General features: G+C 35.9%; 1 protein-coding gene across 2 annotated transcripts in view; it reads right to left on the bottom strand.

Moving 5' to 3' along the window:
* Nucleotides 1-14,057: 14,057 nt before the first annotated feature.
* The window catches only part of cpeb4b (cytoplasmic polyadenylation element binding protein 4b), a 33,034-nt gene continuing 28,842 nt past the window's right edge, over nucleotides 14,058-18,249 (bottom strand). For both annotated transcript variants that reach the window (XM_079847018.1, XM_079847017.1), the window contains one exon: nucleotides 14,058-16,626. In XM_079847018.1, the coding sequence (XP_079703144.1) occupies nucleotides 16,399-16,626 (228 nt within the window). In that variant the 3' untranslated portion in view covers nucleotides 14,058-16,398. The remainder of the gene's footprint in view (nucleotides 16,627-18,249) is intronic.

The raw sequence follows: 18,249 nt of genomic DNA on the forward strand, positions 1-18,249 counted from the left end.
AAGTCTATTAGACCAACATACCATAAAAATTTCTTCATCCTCGGTGCCACGGTTCAGGCAGTTATTTAGGAAAAACTGCATTTTTTGGGTTTGGGGGGGCCCAGCTCGGGGGGGGAGTGGCCCCCGGGGACCAAACGAAATTTTTCCTTAGTAGTCTAGTGGGGCTACATGCCCACCAAATTTCATGTTCCCCGGTGCTTCGGTGTCCCTGGTATCGTTGACGAAAAATTTACGGGGGCCCCAGCGCGGGGGGGGGAAGTGGCCCCCGGGGACCAAACGAAATTTTTCCGTAAAAGTCTATTAGACCAACATACCATAAAAATGTCTTCATCCTCGGTGCCACGGTTCAGGTAGTTATTTAGGAAAAACTGCATTTTTTTGGGTTTGGGGGGGCCCAGCTCGGGGGGGGAGTGGCCCCCGGGGACCAAACGAAATTTTTCCTTAGAAGTCTAGTGGGGCTACATGCCCACCAAATTTCGTGTTCCCCGATGCTTCTGTGTCCCTGGTATCGTTGACGAAAAATTCAGTAAGGTGACGGAAAAAAAAAAAAAAAAAACTTTGACAATCCCTATATGACCGCTTTCGCTAGCTACGCTAGCGGCGGTCATAATAATAACTAAATAGGCTAAAACTTAGTTAGTTCACTCAAAAATGAAATTCTGTAAATTTCTCACCCTCATGTCGTTCCAAACCCATAAGCATTTGTTCATCTTCAGAACACAAGTGAAGATATTTCTGATGAAATCTGAGATGTCTGTCCCTCCGTTGACAGCTACACGACTACCACTTTGATGCTTCAAAAAGTTCAAAGAGATCGTAAAATGAATCTAAATTGAGAGGTTTAGTCCAAATTTCCTGAAGAGACTCGATCGCTTTATAAGATAAACAGGCTGAACTTATAAACATTGATCAGCGAACATAAACAGAAGATAACAAACCTCTTTTACCTGAAGCTCAAACCTGCTGCGTAACACCAGAATAAACCTCATTAGTTCTCGCACGTCAAGCAAACATGATTGAGCTTGTTTACCACAACTGAAGTGTGTTCAAAGTGTGTTCAAAGCCTAAATTAAATCTTGTAAAGCGAACGAGCCTCTTCAGAACATTTGGAATAAACCGCTCAATTCATATGGATTAGTTTTACGATCTCTTTATGAACTTTTTCATAAAGTAGCTGTCAGCGGAGGGACAGAAATCTCTCAGATTTCATCAAAAAGATCTTCATTTGTGTTCTGAAGATGAACAAAAGTCTTACGGGTTTGGAAGGACATGAGGGTGTGTAATTAATAACAGAATTTTTATTTTTGGGTGAACTAACACTTTTTTTAAAAAAAAAATTGCCAAACTACTGAGTTGCTTGGTGGGATTATGAATGAGACTATTAATTGACAGATCTTGTTCATTAATTGTTAACTAAATTAAAATTATTATTTTTACCATTTATTTTTTATTTAATTTTAATATTTTTATATTTATTATGATATTTATTATGATAAAAGACACAAATACTCATTAAACATTTACATGTATTACTAACAATAATATATTGTCATAATAAATTCAAAGTAATTTAGTTTATTTGCCTACTGTAAATGTAGGTCATTTACTGTTGCCAAGCAAAACTGGCACATTAATACAGAATTGAACTGATGTGATGCTGGGGTTTAATCATCCAATCAGATTTTAGAGACAGCACTGTGTTTTGTACCAATAAGAAAAATACCCTTAAGAAAAATATAGGGGGGTTTGTGTTTGTATTGAACATTGACGGAACAAAAAATTTGTGTGAAAATAAATCATAAAAGTGGTTCATTTTGTTTAAAACATCTTATAAATATAATAATATGAGGTGACAAGGTGGTCCTTTTACCCCACAGACACATGGGGTAAACCAGCATGGGGCACAATGACACACATTACTGATACAAATACTTTAGCTAAAATAACAGTTTTTAATAAGTTAATACTTGTTCAAAACAACCACTTTAGCAAAGTTTGTACTATTTCCTGTTTATTTAACGATTAATCGCGGTTAATCGCATCCAAAATAAAAGTTTGTTTTTACATAATATATGTGTGTGTACGGTGTATAATTATTTTCTATATATAAATACACACACATGCATGTATATATTTAAGAAATATTTGCATGTATATACTGTGTATATATATTTATATTATATATATAAATATTTTATATATAAATAACACATTTTTCTTAAATATATATGCATGTGTGTGTATTTATATATAGAAAATAATTATACTCCATACACACTCATATATTATGTAAACACAAACTTTTATTTTGGATGCGATTAATCGCGATTAATCGTTTGACAGCCCTAATAAAAATATATTTAAAAAATACAGAAAATTATTTTAAAAAGTAAAGATTCTGAAAGCATTGAAGGAGATCCCACAATAATTTAATATAGATTCACAGCAATAAATTATATTTTATTTGTATGATACTATTAATATTGCATTTTTAAAAATGATGGTTTCATTATAAATATGGTGATTATCTCTAAGGTGGATACCCAACTTAATATAATAACATTTACCATGTCATGTCAAAAATGGAAAAGTCCATTAATTATTGTGTCTTTCCCCCCGACTGCAGGGGCGCTTTTTACCCCAAATACCATACTTTTACATACTCTTCTGTTATTAAAAAACTTTACCTTAAACTATATTCAATAATTTTAGCGATTCTCATTTGCTACTTAAATCTACAACATTAAAAAAAAACATCAAACATTAGATAAAATGAGCGCATAATCAGCTTTGCTGCTGTCTGCGATCACGTCAAGGATCAGACAAATTTCCACGTGCATCTTGAAAAGCGGATGTTTTGGAAAGTTACGGAAAGTTTTTGTGCCATCTAGTGGTTTAGAGGAAAATAAAATCAAAGGAGCCTTTTTTCCCCGTTGTCCCCTATGTGCTGTGAAAGCTCACCAATTTAAACTTGAGTTATAAGCATTACAGTATAAACAGTAAAGTGAATAAAGAATTTTCTTGTATATTATTTGTGTCTCATTTGTTTCATGATTAGCGCTTATTAAAATCTGAGCACTTCTCGGCTTTGAAGGCCAAAAGGAGCCACTGCCTTTTTAAGATTATGTTGTCGGATTGTTTTCTGCAGGCAGTGCTGAGATTACGACTAAAATTGTAGTTAGTAACGTAATCCATTACATTACACATTTTAGGTAATATAATCGGACTACTTTTAGATTACTTTTGACCTAACTCGTTTATCACATTGATTTTAATAATCTTGTATATTGATATAAAAATACAAAGAGAAAGAAAATATAATTCATTCTTTATCAACAACATGAAGTGCATTAAACATTAAGTCAGAGTTTTCCAGAGCTTAATTAATTAAATCATAAAAATGTTCAATTAAAATAAATAATTTTAATATAAAAACAATCAAAATGGAACCCTTACTAATTTTTTTTTATTTTATTTTTTTTACTGCTAGTCATGTGACCATTACCCGACTCCAGAGAACTGTGAACATGCAAATGTATTGTTAGATTATTGACTTAATTATTCATTAACTTATTATCTTAACATCTCAGAGCGTATACTTCAAGTAAATATATTAGGTCAAAAAGTTTAGGATTGACAAAAAAAAGTTTGCAAATCACTGCATTTCATTAAAACAAGAAATTATGTGAATTTGTGCATTTGAAAGACAAAAGACTTCCAAAGACATAGTTCCATCATGCACATGGTAAAATGACTAAATTATTCAATTATTGAGTGATAATTAATAATGTGTTCGTCAGTAGTTGATGGGAGGTGCTATGTTGAATTGTTGGGGGGGGAACTCTTCTTAAAAGTGATTTAAATTGATTTAAAAAAGTGATTTAAAAGTTTTCAGAGATCGGCTCACGACAAGCGGCTGGTCTGTGTGTGCAATTCCAATAAACAGTAGACATTTTTAGAAAGGAAAAATTAAAAAGATGGGGAAAAAAATGAGAGAGAATCAATATAGTATTGCCATTGTGTGAATAATATCATGTGATCAATCAAAAAGTATAGTCTGATAATGAGTATTTTAGAATGTAATATAATCTAATTACAAGTACTTAATTTTTGGAATCTGATTATATAATCCAGATTAAATGTAATATTTACTACTCAGCACAGTCTGCATGTATTTGTAGCCTCCTTAATTTAATTAAATACCATGTCAATTTCATCTGTAGCCACGAGGGGGCATTAAATAATTTACTATACCTGCCCTTGAACTAATAGTGATACTTTCGGTCATGGCGTGGCACTGAAATGACTCATATTTAGAAATGCTTGAAGGTGGATGGGGTGCAACACACCAACATTCATACATGTTCCTTTGTTATATATTACAGATGAATGAACCACAGTCCACTTGTAAGTATAGAATTTTAATGAAATAAAAGACCACTCATGTGTAGAGTTTCATGACAAAGTTACCTAACACACTTAGGTTTAAAAAAAAATCACTTTGTAACAATTTAAAATGAAAAGTTGTACATCAAAGAACATTTTAAATCACGTTTAAAGTCCCCCATAATGAAATCTCTTAAAACTCATCTTTGATCACCAAAAATGACATATTTAAAAGGTTTTTCCTGTAAAAAAAAAAAAAATCTTCATGCCTTAAAATATCTTGAATGTTACTCTACTACACCCTTGCCTCATTTAGTATACGCATTCGATGAATATGCAAATGAGCCCCGCCTCCACTCACTCACACAGATCGACTCGGCCAATTTACTGAGGTAAACTCTGCACAATGATATTGCTCTTTACAACGTCGGACACATAACGGTGATTAATATGATTAGTCTTTTACTTTACTATGTTATCAAACAGCTAATAACGTGTTGCTAATGTTACACAAACCATGTCCCCGTTCGCATCTCAGAGTAAGACAGCTGCCTTCTAACAATCATCAGAAATGCTTTGAACAACACAATGTCAGTGGAGAAAAGCATATAGTTCATCATAACATCTTAATAAACAGCATACACCCGCTGTATTGCTAAATCTACCTGATTTTTTTATATTATAAATTATATTATTTATATTATAAATTATATTATAAATTATATTATTATATCCGGTATATTGTTCTATACCGGTTATAATCTGGCTTCTCTTGAGACTCCACTACGGCCCTGTCCCAAATGGCGCACTTCGTGTGGACTTTCGGTCTCGTGGACTTAAACTGCGCGTGCTCGCCGAGTCTACGAGTCTGTAGGCCGTCCCATTCAGCATTGTGACGCTCTGAAGTGTGCTCAGCAGCGCCCCCTTTGTACCCTTGAAGCAGTCTTCCGCAAAGCCCGCATTGATGCAGGCTCGATTACTGTGGACTTCGACCGAAAACAGGAAATAAATACAGGTATGTGCGCTGGCCGAATTAACTTCATTTTTATTCATATCTTTCACATCTACTGCAGTCAGATTCACCGTGTTCACTCTGAAGGAATCACTCACATTGGCTGTGCACTTGTCATGACACATCAAGGATGTTAAGAGGCTAAAAGCAGGTTTAAAACTTGCCCCATTGAAGTCAACAGGGTGCAAATTTTAAAAAGAGGATAACACGGTGTAGGCAACACCGATTTTTGTCGTTGTTCTCTGTACTGACAGCACTCCAAATTTACAAAAAAATGAGCTCAATGTTAAAATTGACCGGAGTTCTCCTTTAACTACCCAGGAATCCTTGCGAAAGGCCAATCAGACAACGGATGGGAGGAGATTTCGCTCACGGATAATTGTTGACATGGCTGAGAAGAAAATATTACGGTTTTTATGACCTAGATGTACATTTTACCAGTTGTTACCTACAGTTTATGCAAACGTTTTGGTCATCGACCAGTGGTTGATGTCTCAAATATAATAATAGTGCATTGAATAATACGATCGCATTATGATTCATTAAATAAACAGAACCGAATGTCAGGGCTTTACTGAGTCATATGTAAACATAGAATGAATATTGAAACCTGTAAATTCATCTGAAACGCATGCACATTTTCATTATGTGTTAAAATTGTAATCTTAGTTCAAATGGAACATTATGTATTATTATGCACAACTGTATACATCATTTAAATAAGCATGATGTATCTATTGTCTAATGCCCAGGTGGCATGCACAATATCAAAGTATAGAACTGTAAAATTAGGCTGTGTAGTGGACATGGAGATAAGACGTCGGAGCGCAAAAATGTGATTTCTCCTGTCCAACAACAACCAGGCCGTTATTTCTGGCGTGATGATCGAGTCTGTCCCAAAAAATACCTCTCAATGCGCCCTCGTGGACTCGCGCCAAGGGCCCTACAGGTCTGCACTACATGACGTCACCAAAGTTTGGACTAGAGGAAGTCCACAAGTCCAGAGTGTGCCATTTGGGACAGGGCCTATGAGTTCGTAGTTAATGATATGCTAAAGCCCACCAGTAAATCAGTTGATCTGATTGGTTACAAGGTAGGCTAGTGTGTGACGCGAGTGTGACGTCTTTGGTTCACTGCAGTTTTTTATAAATTTGCACATGGTTAGTCATAAAGCATATTAAAAACACCACATAGACATATAAACAACATTAAAAACTTGATTTTCACCACAGGGGGACTTTAAATAATGTTTTGTCTTGCTACATTATAGGCTACATCGTGTTACTATTGTAGGCTACATTTATTTAGCTGTGTTGACTAACAGTCCACCACATGTAAAGTAGCCTATATCTGATTCTAAGTTTTCTGATATTACATTTAAATTAGTTAATATATTATATAATATAATATATTATTTAAATAAGTTAATATATTTTGCAACTTCATCTATACGAATGTGTAATTACAATATGTAATATACTACATGTACAAGTTTCAATATAAATGACATTAAAGTACATTCAACAGTAGTCAAGTCAAGTCATCCTCATTTATATAGCGCTTTTAACAATGCAGATTGTTTCAAAGCAGCTTTACAGAGACAAACGTATAATTTAGGGTAACAGAGATTGTTTTGGCTTTATATTGGTTCTTTAATAAAGTTATTTTCCAGCTAAAGTTAGTTTTGATTGATTCGCTTCCGTCGCAACAATCATTTGTTATTAAATTAGGGGCCGCTAAGACGACACCATTCCCTCTACACAGACTTTAAATGCGAACCTGTGAGAAACGCTGATGGCATTCACATGCGCATTAAGAATTGGTTCTATAGTTATGTGCGTTTGAATATATGTGCGCAGGTTTGTAATTCCCTGCAAACCAAGCCTAAACAAAGTACTGGTGTTTCCTTATAAATTTGGTACAGACTTTTATTTTATTTTGTCACTTCGGGGAAGGTACGCGAAACGAATTTCCCGAAAACGCTTTATCTGTAGAGTGGTAAAGGGATCCTCCATAGGGAGAGACTAGTTGGCACTTCAGCACTGCGTTGTCATCGGGTCCAGGCGAAGGTCCTTCATCAGATCTGGATACGGCCTGGATCCGGCAGGCTGCGGGAAAACCTCGGGATAAACAAAGACACTAAAATTAGCGTAGATGCCATTCTTCTCATGATGTAACGAGTACATCAGGATTTATGGGAAGTGTTCCCGGTTCCAGCTGACCTAATCTATGCAGCCTAATATTGAATTATAGAAGTCTATAATGTATTATGTGAATGCTAGGTCAAAGAGATGTGTCTTTAATCTAGCTTTGAACTGACAGAGTGTGTCTGCTTCCCGGACAATGGTAGGAAGACTGTTCCAAAGTTTTGGTGCTAAACAGGAAATGGATCTACCGCCAGCAGTTGATTTTGATATTCTAGGTATTATCAACTGGCCGAGATCTTTTGAGATCACAATAGACGTGAAGGACTATAATGCGTTAAGAGCTCGCTCAAGTACTGCAGAGCTAAACCGTTTAGTGCTTTGTAAGTAATCAGCAATATTTTAAAATTTGTGCGATGTTTAATAGGGAGCCAGTGCAGTTTTGACAGAACCGGGCTAATATGGTCATACTTCCTGGTTCTGGTAAGAACTCGAGCTGCTGCGTTTTGAACTAGCTGTAGGTTGTTTATTAAGCGTGCAGGGCAACCACCCAGTAGAGCATTACAATAATCTAGCCTTGAGGTCATGAACGCATGAACTAATTGTTCCGCATTTGTCAATGAGAGCATATGACGTAATTTAGATATATTTTTAAGATGGAAGAATGCGGTTTTACAGATACTAGACACGTGACTTTCAAATGAAAGATTGGTATCAAAGAGCACACCCAGGTTCCTAACCGACGACGAAGACTTAACAGAGCAGCCATCAAGTGTTAGACAGTATTCTAGGTTATTACGTGAGGAAGTTTTTTGTCCAATAATTAGAATCTCTGTTTTTTCAGAATTAAGTAGTAGGAAATTACGAGTCATCCAATTTTTTATATCAGCTATGCATTCTGTTAATTTAGTGAATTGGTAGGTTTCGTTAGGTTTTTAATAAATATAGAGCTGAGTATCATCAGCATAACAGTGAAAGCTAATGCCATGTTTCCTAATGATATCTCCTAATGGTAGCATGTACAGAGTGAACAGCAACGGTCCTAGTACTGAGCCTTGTGGTACGCCATACTGAACTTGTGATCGATAAGACATCTCATCATTTACTGCTACAAACTGATAACGGTCAGATAAGTATGATTTAAACCATGCTAGTGGACAGTACACTTTAACATTTCAGTGACAAACAGAAATGATTACGGAATTACACAAAGATGAACTTGAAAAAAGCACTCTTAAGTTCAACTAATTTAATTTATTATAAATGTAAACTACAATACATTGTAATTTAGTTGCAAATACCATGCAATTAAGTGTCCAAAAATATTTAAAAATGATTATTCCATTATTCCTGTAAAAAGCACTCTTTTTAAAGTAAGCTAAAGTGTACTTCTTTTTCACAAGGGACTCCAAAGAAAAAAGCCTTATTCATAGTGAAACTCTTGCAGAAGGGTATGGCGTTGATGCACATGTTCAACGGATCATCAACCTGTTTATCATCCAAATGACTCCAGATGAGTTCTGTGATTGAAACCTCTCGGTTCCTGTCCCACAGTCTCACGGGGAGCAGATCATCCGACTGTGACCCGACTACACTCAGTGCTTAACCTCTGTTCCAGAGACGAGGGTGATCTCATCTCACTCTTTCTATTATTCCACTGATCCTGTCGCTGGATAGATATCAGGGAACAAGTGAGGCATGTTCAGTGTTTCATTAGAGCAGATCAGAATATTCATTACCTCAGCGAGACAGCACAACCTGCGTGAAACCTAGACAAAGAAACTTCACTGAAACTGATGAAAACGTCACCGGTAAAATGACAAAGCGCTGAGAGACTCGATCTCCTGTGGAGTATTGAGGAGAAATAAGCTGAGAATTAAAATAATGGTTAATAAAAACTGATTTTGTCAACAGAAACGTGTGCTATCAATAGTTGAATTATCAATAATTAATAATAATATCAATAAGAAAATATCAGTAATTTTTCCTCCTGCTTGACATTTGCTTTTGATTTGTCTTTATTTGGACCATGTTAAATCATGTATTTGGCTCATTTAGAAGACACTGTGTGTTTAGAGAATATTGTAGAATTGACATTAATGAAGACATAAGACACGCAAAATGGCAAATCTACATGAGTGTCAAATATGTTTTATGTAAATATGAAAATGGACTCAAGAAAATGACTAAGACAAAGAGACTAAGGACAAATACAAAGCTTCTAAGTTCTAGAGACAAAGAGCTGTGCTTGTGACCGCAGAGACAGCAGAGGGAGCCACTGAGAACCTGATGAGAACAACACAATCTAATAATAGAACAAAAGACAGTTTACTGATGCTCCTAGAACTACACCCACATTTCTAAAGCAAAATACATTTATACGATTTTGTTTAATTATTTTAATATGTTCCTTGAATGTTAATAACAAAAATGCACAAAAAAACATATAGGTTATATATATATACAGGTGCTGGTCATAAAATTAGAATATCATCAAAAAGTTGGTTTATTTCAAGAATTCAACTTAACAGGTGAAACTAATATATTATATAGACTCATTACATGCAAAGTGAGATATTTCAAGCCTTTATTTGTTATAATTTTGATGATTATGGTTTACAGCTTATGAAACCCACGGAATCAAAATCCCAGAAAATTAGAATATTACATGAAATCACACAGTAATTACACAGTGATACCATGGTTATTGAACCAGGTTTTGGTTATTTTGGCAGTGTGGGCAGGTGCAAATCCTGCTGGAAAATGAAGTCAGCATCTCCATAAAGCTTGTCTGCTGAAGGAAGCATGAAGTGCTCTGGAAATGTCCTGGTAGACGGCTGCGTTGAGTGGACAGCACAGTGGACCAACACCAGCCGATGACATGGCTCCCCAAACCAACACAGACTGTGGAAACTTCACACTGGACTTCAAGCATCTTGGATTGTGTGCCTCTCCATTCTTCCTCCAGACTCTGGGACCTTGGTTTCCAAATGAGATGCAAAATTTGCTCTCATCAGAAAAGAGGACTTTGGTCCACTGTGCTTTATTAAATCCAGAGTCAACGCAGCCGTCTACCAGGACATTTTCAGAGCACTTCATGCTTCCTTCATTTTCCAGCAGGATTTGCACCGGCCCACACTGCCAAAACAACCAAAACCTGGTTCAATGACCATGGTATCACTGTGTAATTACTGTGTGATTTCATGTAATATTCTAATTTTCTGAGATTTTGATTCTGTGTGTTTCATAAGCTGTAAGCCATAATCATCAAAATTATAACAAATAAAGGCTTGAAATATCTCACTTTGCATGTAATGAGTCTATATAATACATTAGTTTCACCTGTTAAGTTGAATTCTTGAAATAAATCAACTTTTTGATGATATTCTAATTTTATGACCAGCACCTGTATATATATATATGCCTGAAATGATCTGTTTTTAAGGGGCAGCTCCTTTAAAGGGTTAATTCACCCCAAAATGAAAATGATCCCATAATTTACTCGCCCTCAAACCATCCTAGATGTACAAGACTTTCTTCATTCAGCCGAACACAATCAGTTATATTAAAACATATCCTGGTTCTTCCAAGCTTTGTAATGGGAGTGAATAGTAAAAAAAATTGAAGCCCAAAATATCGCATCATAACAGTAATCATACGACTCCAGGGGTTAATAAAGGCCTTCTGAAGCGAAGCAATGCATTTTCATGAGAAAAATACTCATATTTATAACTTTATAAACCAAAACCACTAACATCCGGTAACGGCCGTACACAAGTCTAGTTCCGGTGGAAGAGTGACCCCTGACCCGACGCATGACATATTGATGAACGCGGAAGCGCAGAGGATAGAGCAAAACAAAACACCGGTCATGAATTAGAAGTCTAAAAGGAGAATTTGTAAAGAGAAATGTGGGAGGAGCTTGAGTTTGTTGTTTGAACTGTGAGAGTTTAAACGCTACTCCTACATCGCGTCAGGGGTCAGAGGTCACTCTTCCGCCGGAACTAGACTCGTGTACGGCCGTTACCGGGAGCCAGTGATTATGGTTTATAAAGTTATAAATATGAGTATTTTTCTTACACAAGCGCATGGCTTCACAGCAGAAGGCCTTTATCAGTCCCTCCAGAAAAACACGATTATGCGATTGCATAATTCAATGCATAATCAGCCAAAGTCCGCATATTTATGCGGGGGCCGCATTTTTTCAAATACGCCGCACAAATTGCCGATTTCCGCACGCAAAATATGCGGGGCTTGCATGATTTCATAATCCCCGCATTTTCGTTGCAAAAAAGTCACATATATCTTAGCAGAAATATGAAAAATGTTGCGTTTCCTTCACACAAGAGCAGCCATTTTCCCCTGTTGCCATGGGAACGTTATAAAGTGACGTTATTACAATTGTAAGTATATTAGTAGTATGTAAATTTACGTTACAGGAAGAGATTGCAGTTTGTGCATTGGAAGCACTTATTTCCTCTGTAAAACAGGAAGCACACATTTTATTTTTTTATATCTTATTTATTCATTTTTACAGAAGTTGTAGCATATTCCTTTTGTAAAGCTACAGAACTTGTTTGACTCATCAATGTTTTGTAAGTTTTTCGCCATGTGTTTATTAAGGTCTGAAATAAAACAAGATGATAACTTAAATATGCCCAGCACTTTCTGTGATGTAGTATGCTTGCTTAGCATAGGAAGGAATAAGAAATGACTCTTTACATTAAGGTAGTAGCCTAGTGAGAACAGGGTGTTGGGGGAATCATTTGTTTTCTCTCTTTTTCATCAAACTGCAATTTTTGCAAGTTCCCACAATTTTTGAAAGTTTCCTCGCATAAATATCCCGCATATTCCATCACATTTTTTTTTGCCCGCAACAATCACAAAAAAACTCTGCATAACATACTGCAAAAGTATGATTACTTTTATGATGGATGGATGCACTTTTTTGGGGCTAACCGTTCACTCCCATTATAAAACTGGAAAGAGCCAGGACATGTTTTAATAGAAGTCCAGTCGTGTTTTTCGCTGAAAGAAGAAAGTCATATAGACCAAGGACAACTTGAGGGCGAGTCAATTACGAGATAATGTTAGTTTTGGGTGAACTAACACTTAGCAAACAGCCACTGTCATGATTGGCTGACGCATAGGAAACCGTATCAACGTCCACTCGCCATTTCACGCAAGTGTTTTGAAAATATCATCCATATAAAAGCATCATTTTCAGACAAAGCATTATGAGATCCTTCACTTTGGGTTTGTGATGCAGATATCTAGAGGAGGAGACTCGAGTATTTCAGGGAAGAAATGCAAAAAAGTCCACGTCTTGTCACAGTTAAGTTTTATTCATTCAACATTTCACATTACAAATATTTAAAAATTATGCATATTGTTATAAATAGTTGGCTGCAAACAATTAAATAACATTAGATTTTTCTTTTTGTTTCACTAGCACTTACAGACCAACTCCTAGAATATGGACATTTCGTATAACATAACTTAATTAGAAAGAAAAATACAAAAATAGGAACTTATAAAGTGAAATGACAATAAAAATTAAGGTGATATCTTAAGTAAAAAAAAATGCTATTAATAAATACAACAACCTTCCCATACACAGTTAAAAACTATTGAAATTTTGCCATTAAGTAACATCGTTAACAGACAGATATTTAAATATTTATTTTCCTTCAGAAAATGTGAACCATATATTGTGGAGCACAATATAGCAATTAGTAAAAACTAGACACTTTAACATATTAAAAGCTTCACCTCAAAAATATAACAAAAATCTGATCAAAATTATAAAAATTAATTATACATTCCAATTAAAAATATACCAATAAACAGCTAAATACATTGTTGACCTAATAATTACAATGCAATCAATCACAGTAGCTTGAAATAAACAAAATAAGCAAATGAGCACAAAACCTTTAATGTTTTAAAAATAACTTCAATTATTTATATTAGTACAAATAGTTTGATTTCTTTTCTTTTTTACAAACACCAGCATGAAAAGGATTACAATAACAGTAGAAAATGACTGTGAAAAACATATTAACATCTTCTTTAAATGTCGGCAATTAAAAATGGCATTAAAGAATTACATTGCAAAGAGTCTTTATCTGGAAAAAGTTCAAAAAAAGTATTGCACATAACAACTCCAAGTTAACTTGCAACATTTACCACATTCAAGTCTTAAGTTCCCCTTCCTCCAAACGGGTTTTGATTTACTTCAAACAGACAGAGGGGATGAAGTTTTCTCAAGTCTTTTCACCAGCGTACTATAGAAGATGCTTTCGTCCTGCACTGCGAATTCATCGTTTTAGAGTTCTGTGTGTGTGTGTGTGTGTGTGTGTCCTATCGGGACTGGATTATATCATGGGAAGAAGGGTGCAGGGGTGTGGGGTGGCCTTAAACGAAAGCTTTAGGAACATCTGGTGCACAACCACAACAATTAATTTCAATAGCTACGTTTTTTTTTTTTTTCTTCTTCTTCTCGTCATGCATGCTAAGGATTACAATAGGAACTAGTTGGCAGTTCAAGAATATATATATATATATATTTTCAACTGTTAAAATACCTAGACATCAAACATCCATTCGTGTGATACGAGGAACCAGATTAGCATTCTCCTTATATTATTATTATTATAGTTTATATTCCAGCTATGGAGACAAGGTCATCTTTTAGCCATTTTTGCGCAATATATGAACATGAACGACAACGTGTTGTTCTTCACCATGCTGCTGTCAGCTCATTTCCCAAATCTACTGTAGGGCTGCCGTTAAAATCTAGTGTACAAGAGCCGAGACCTTAAGCAATGCACTTCTGAACTCTCCTCTGCAGATTTGTCGCGTCAACACAAGTGCGTGCTTTAGTTGTAAAGATTCCTCAGCACTGAAATGTATAAAAAGCATAATTGAAAATAATATATATTAAATTTTAACTCTTAAAATGAAAATTTCCATATATGCACATCTCTCAGTAACAAAAGTACAAAAGCTACCTTTCACAATGTGAAAAATTGAGGTATTGCAAAAAGGAGTTTTTTTTTTCCATTTGTGAAAAATGTGCCTAAAATGACTGTTGAAAAAAAAGTATTTAGAAAAGTAGTGCATAATAAATGTTTATATGTGCATGACAAAATAATTTAGCTAGAAAACACTGTACCAAAAAATCAGCAGGCCATGTATAAAATAATCATCTTTTTCTCTTTTTTTTTCTTTTTGCCATCTTATTAACGGCAAATTCTTCAAAAAGTGTTTGAACTTCGAAAATGTTGACGGCGCTGAACGGGTCTGTCGGGACGCGAGCATCCGTTTATCACTAGTGTGTCACTAACTCCCTGACTCTTGCGCTTTACGGTTTCCGATCGATTATTTGAATTTTTTCACGCGTCTCCTTGGTTGGACCTTTGGGAAAGCGGGGTGGGGTGGTTCTCACTAGTGTTACTAGGACTTTAACTGCATGCTGATCGATGTCAAGGCCAATCTTTGGTTTGCTGGAGCCCATCTGGGACGATGACTGGGGTTTGGGGGCCGAAAAATCAAATCAAATCTGCAGGGGCGAAAGAAAGGAAACGTCCGTGGTGTTTGCTAGCTACTACACAGCCATCTTTGGTTCCCTAATGTCGGAAAAAGTAAAAGCTCTTGTGTTGGGGGATGGAGAGATGCATGGACTACCTTCAGTTATGCTTTACACTCAGGCTGAGCGGGTCGGGTCGGGCTTCCTCTCTTCTACGTAGCTACGTTCACTGCTCTTCTGCTTGTACGTACACCTCTTCTCGGGGCTTCTGGGGGCTGGGGAAAGGCTTACGAGACACATATTGCGAGTTAAAGAATGAAAACCAAAGGCTTGCCGCTAAAAGCCTGAGAGAACGACGGCAACGAAATCAAGTTCCTTGCACTGGAACCAGCTTGCAGGCAGACTACTGCAACTTTAACAACATACATTCCCCACTAGGATTGCTGAATCTCCAATTCAAAACAGGAAGTGACAGAGCAGATTTTCTCAATGTGCCGTTTGCTGATGTCATTTCCTTTTCTGTGGTCCTGGGGGGGAAAGGGTGAGAGACGAGCTTTGATTTTTTTTTTTTTTTCTCTTTTCTCTATATATATATTCGACTTAAACTAGCAGCTAAGCTTGAGGTATTAGTTTTCTTGCATGTCACGATGGAGATCAAATCCAGACAGCTGTTGTGGAATCAGTTGTTGTCATCAGGAAACATTAAAGATTAGCATGGTCTTAAAGTACAAAGTATAAAATGAAAAAGAAAAAAAACAGAGCGTTGAGAGAATTCGCTTCTTCTGTTTTCATATCCCAAGCTTTGGTTAACAACTCAGATCTTAGACCACACATCTGCACTCTGGCTGGCGGAGAAACAAGTGCACTCTTCGACGCGCCGCTTCTTTTCGCACCTGCTCCTTTTGCCTTTTCCGTTAAATTAAAATAGGACGTAATACTTCCAAATCGCAATGTTAACAAAAAGCCAATTCTAAAAGTCATGCAGATACTTACTGACAAATTATACTAATACTCAATATATTCACATCTCTGTGCACTCGAAAAATGAAATATAATGGAGTTATAAAAAAATAGAGAGATGGATTAGACATTTTCTTTTTCTTCCTGAATCTTTTTTTTGGATACACATCCATTTTTTTTAAATATATTAAATGACAAATTAAAATCATATATTTTTTTGTTTGTCTTTTTTTTTTTTTTTAAGTTAAACTAAAAAGGAACCAGCAACAGAAAAGTGCATTTATTTCGATGATGATTCTGCGACTCCTCTCTCTCCCTCTCTCTCTCTCTCTCTCTTTCTCTCTCTCTCCCTCTCTCTACCAGCTTCAGTTCCAGCGGAAGGAGATGTGGCGAGGTCGGTCTCCTCCTTCCTTCACCAGGGGCTTGTGAAACTCGCGGCCGGCGCGCGAGTGGATGGCCGCCCAGCAGTATTCACAGTAATACTGGAGACAGGTCACGTTAGCGCAGAAGAACGGAGCGAACTTTCCTCCGCAGCGAGTCCCCTGACACTCATCACACAGCTGGTCATCCAAGACGTATGGCTTCACTTCCACCTGGACCGGGACACATCAGCAGACGGTTACACACACGTGCGCCATTCATATCTAACACTTGCAACTTATGTATTGTTTTGATTTTTTTTGCATTCTGACATTATTTTCATGATAATTATGGGCATTTTCCATTCAAGTCGTTTGTAATCCCCATTATTCTTAATATTAACTGTCACTACGGCAAAAATTGTTATATTGTTAAAAATAATTAAAGGACTTTTGTGTATTGCTTGTTTAATCTGTTCTGCAATTGATTATTCAATTGTTATTATTTTGTTTTGTGATAAAGGGTAAAAACTTAAATAAAAAATAGGCAGTACAATAACACAACGTATAAGTACCAACTGAAATTAAAACTAAGACCATTAAAAAACCTTTTTGATGCTTGAAATAAAACTTCATTTCAGCTAGTTTCTCGTTTTCATTTAGTTTAACTTAATGTACTTACATTTGTAAAACATAAATACAAATGAATAAGTCTATACAGACATAAAAATCATGTAAAAATGACAATAACAACCAAAAAAAAAGCATAATAGTATCTCAATGATACTAAAATACCACTGACCACAAAGGCAAAACTGATTAATTGTAATGAGAATAAGGGGAAACCACTGACATGAATTTTTTTTTTTTTTTTTAAATGCACCTGAAACCTTAAAAATTTACATTTAAATGCAAAATATATTTTCTCTTGTGTCTTGAAATATGACGTTTTATTCAGGTTTCATTGGATTTTATCATTGATAAGTATGTCCTGAAAATTTCAGTCTCAAAATCCCATCTTTCCTATTTCTAAGTCCTGCATTATAGAAATTAGGGCTGGGTTAACAACATAAATTTCATGATTTTAATCGATTTCGTTTCTTAAATCTCAAGAATCGATCTTTAATCTATGATGTTTTCAGTTGATGAATGAACAAAATTTATCATTGCGCATCCCCCATCCAATGAATCGCATTAATCTTTGTGTTTTATTAAAGCTACACTGTGTAACTTTTTTAGTTGATTCTTAGCAAAAAACACTTAGTTCTTTCAAAAATATATGTGCTCATTAATGTATATTTACTTCTTTCAAGTAATAAAGTATTCTCTTAAGTTTATAATCTGCCATTGAAAGTACATAAGGGTGAGGGGTTCGAATGCCGGTCGCCATGTTGCGCCTCCATCTTGAAACTACATTAGCCAAAGAGGGACATACCTGTAAATTCAAGCTTCGCCTTTTGCGTTTTTCACTCAGTGACACCGTGACGAATGCGAGGGGGAGATTACTCGCGAGCTCGCGAGTGCCGGCAGATTTGAAAGATAGTGTGGTGTGTGTGTGTGTGTGTGTGTGTGTGTGTGTGTGTGTGTGTGTGTGTGTGTGCGTGCGTACTCACATTTGAAAGAGAGAATTAAAACGTCAACGCAACAGGCAAATCAGCAAGACCATAGTCAATATTGGAGTAACTTTTCCCAGATGGAAAGAGCTCATGAGGAGAAGATTTTAAAACGGACGCCGAGGTTGCCTGCTTTCTTCTCGACAGGTAATTCAGCCTGATGTAATTCATTTGTGTAAATTCGAAGTTTTATAGTTGCTTGTCTAACCATAGCATGGTTGTGCATAACGCCAGATCGACCTCT

This window comes from Squalius cephalus (genome assembly GCF_949319135.1).
Source record: "Squalius cephalus genome assembly, chromosome: 17".
Classification (NCBI taxonomy): domain Eukaryota; kingdom Metazoa; phylum Chordata; class Actinopteri; order Cypriniformes; family Leuciscidae; genus Squalius; species Squalius cephalus.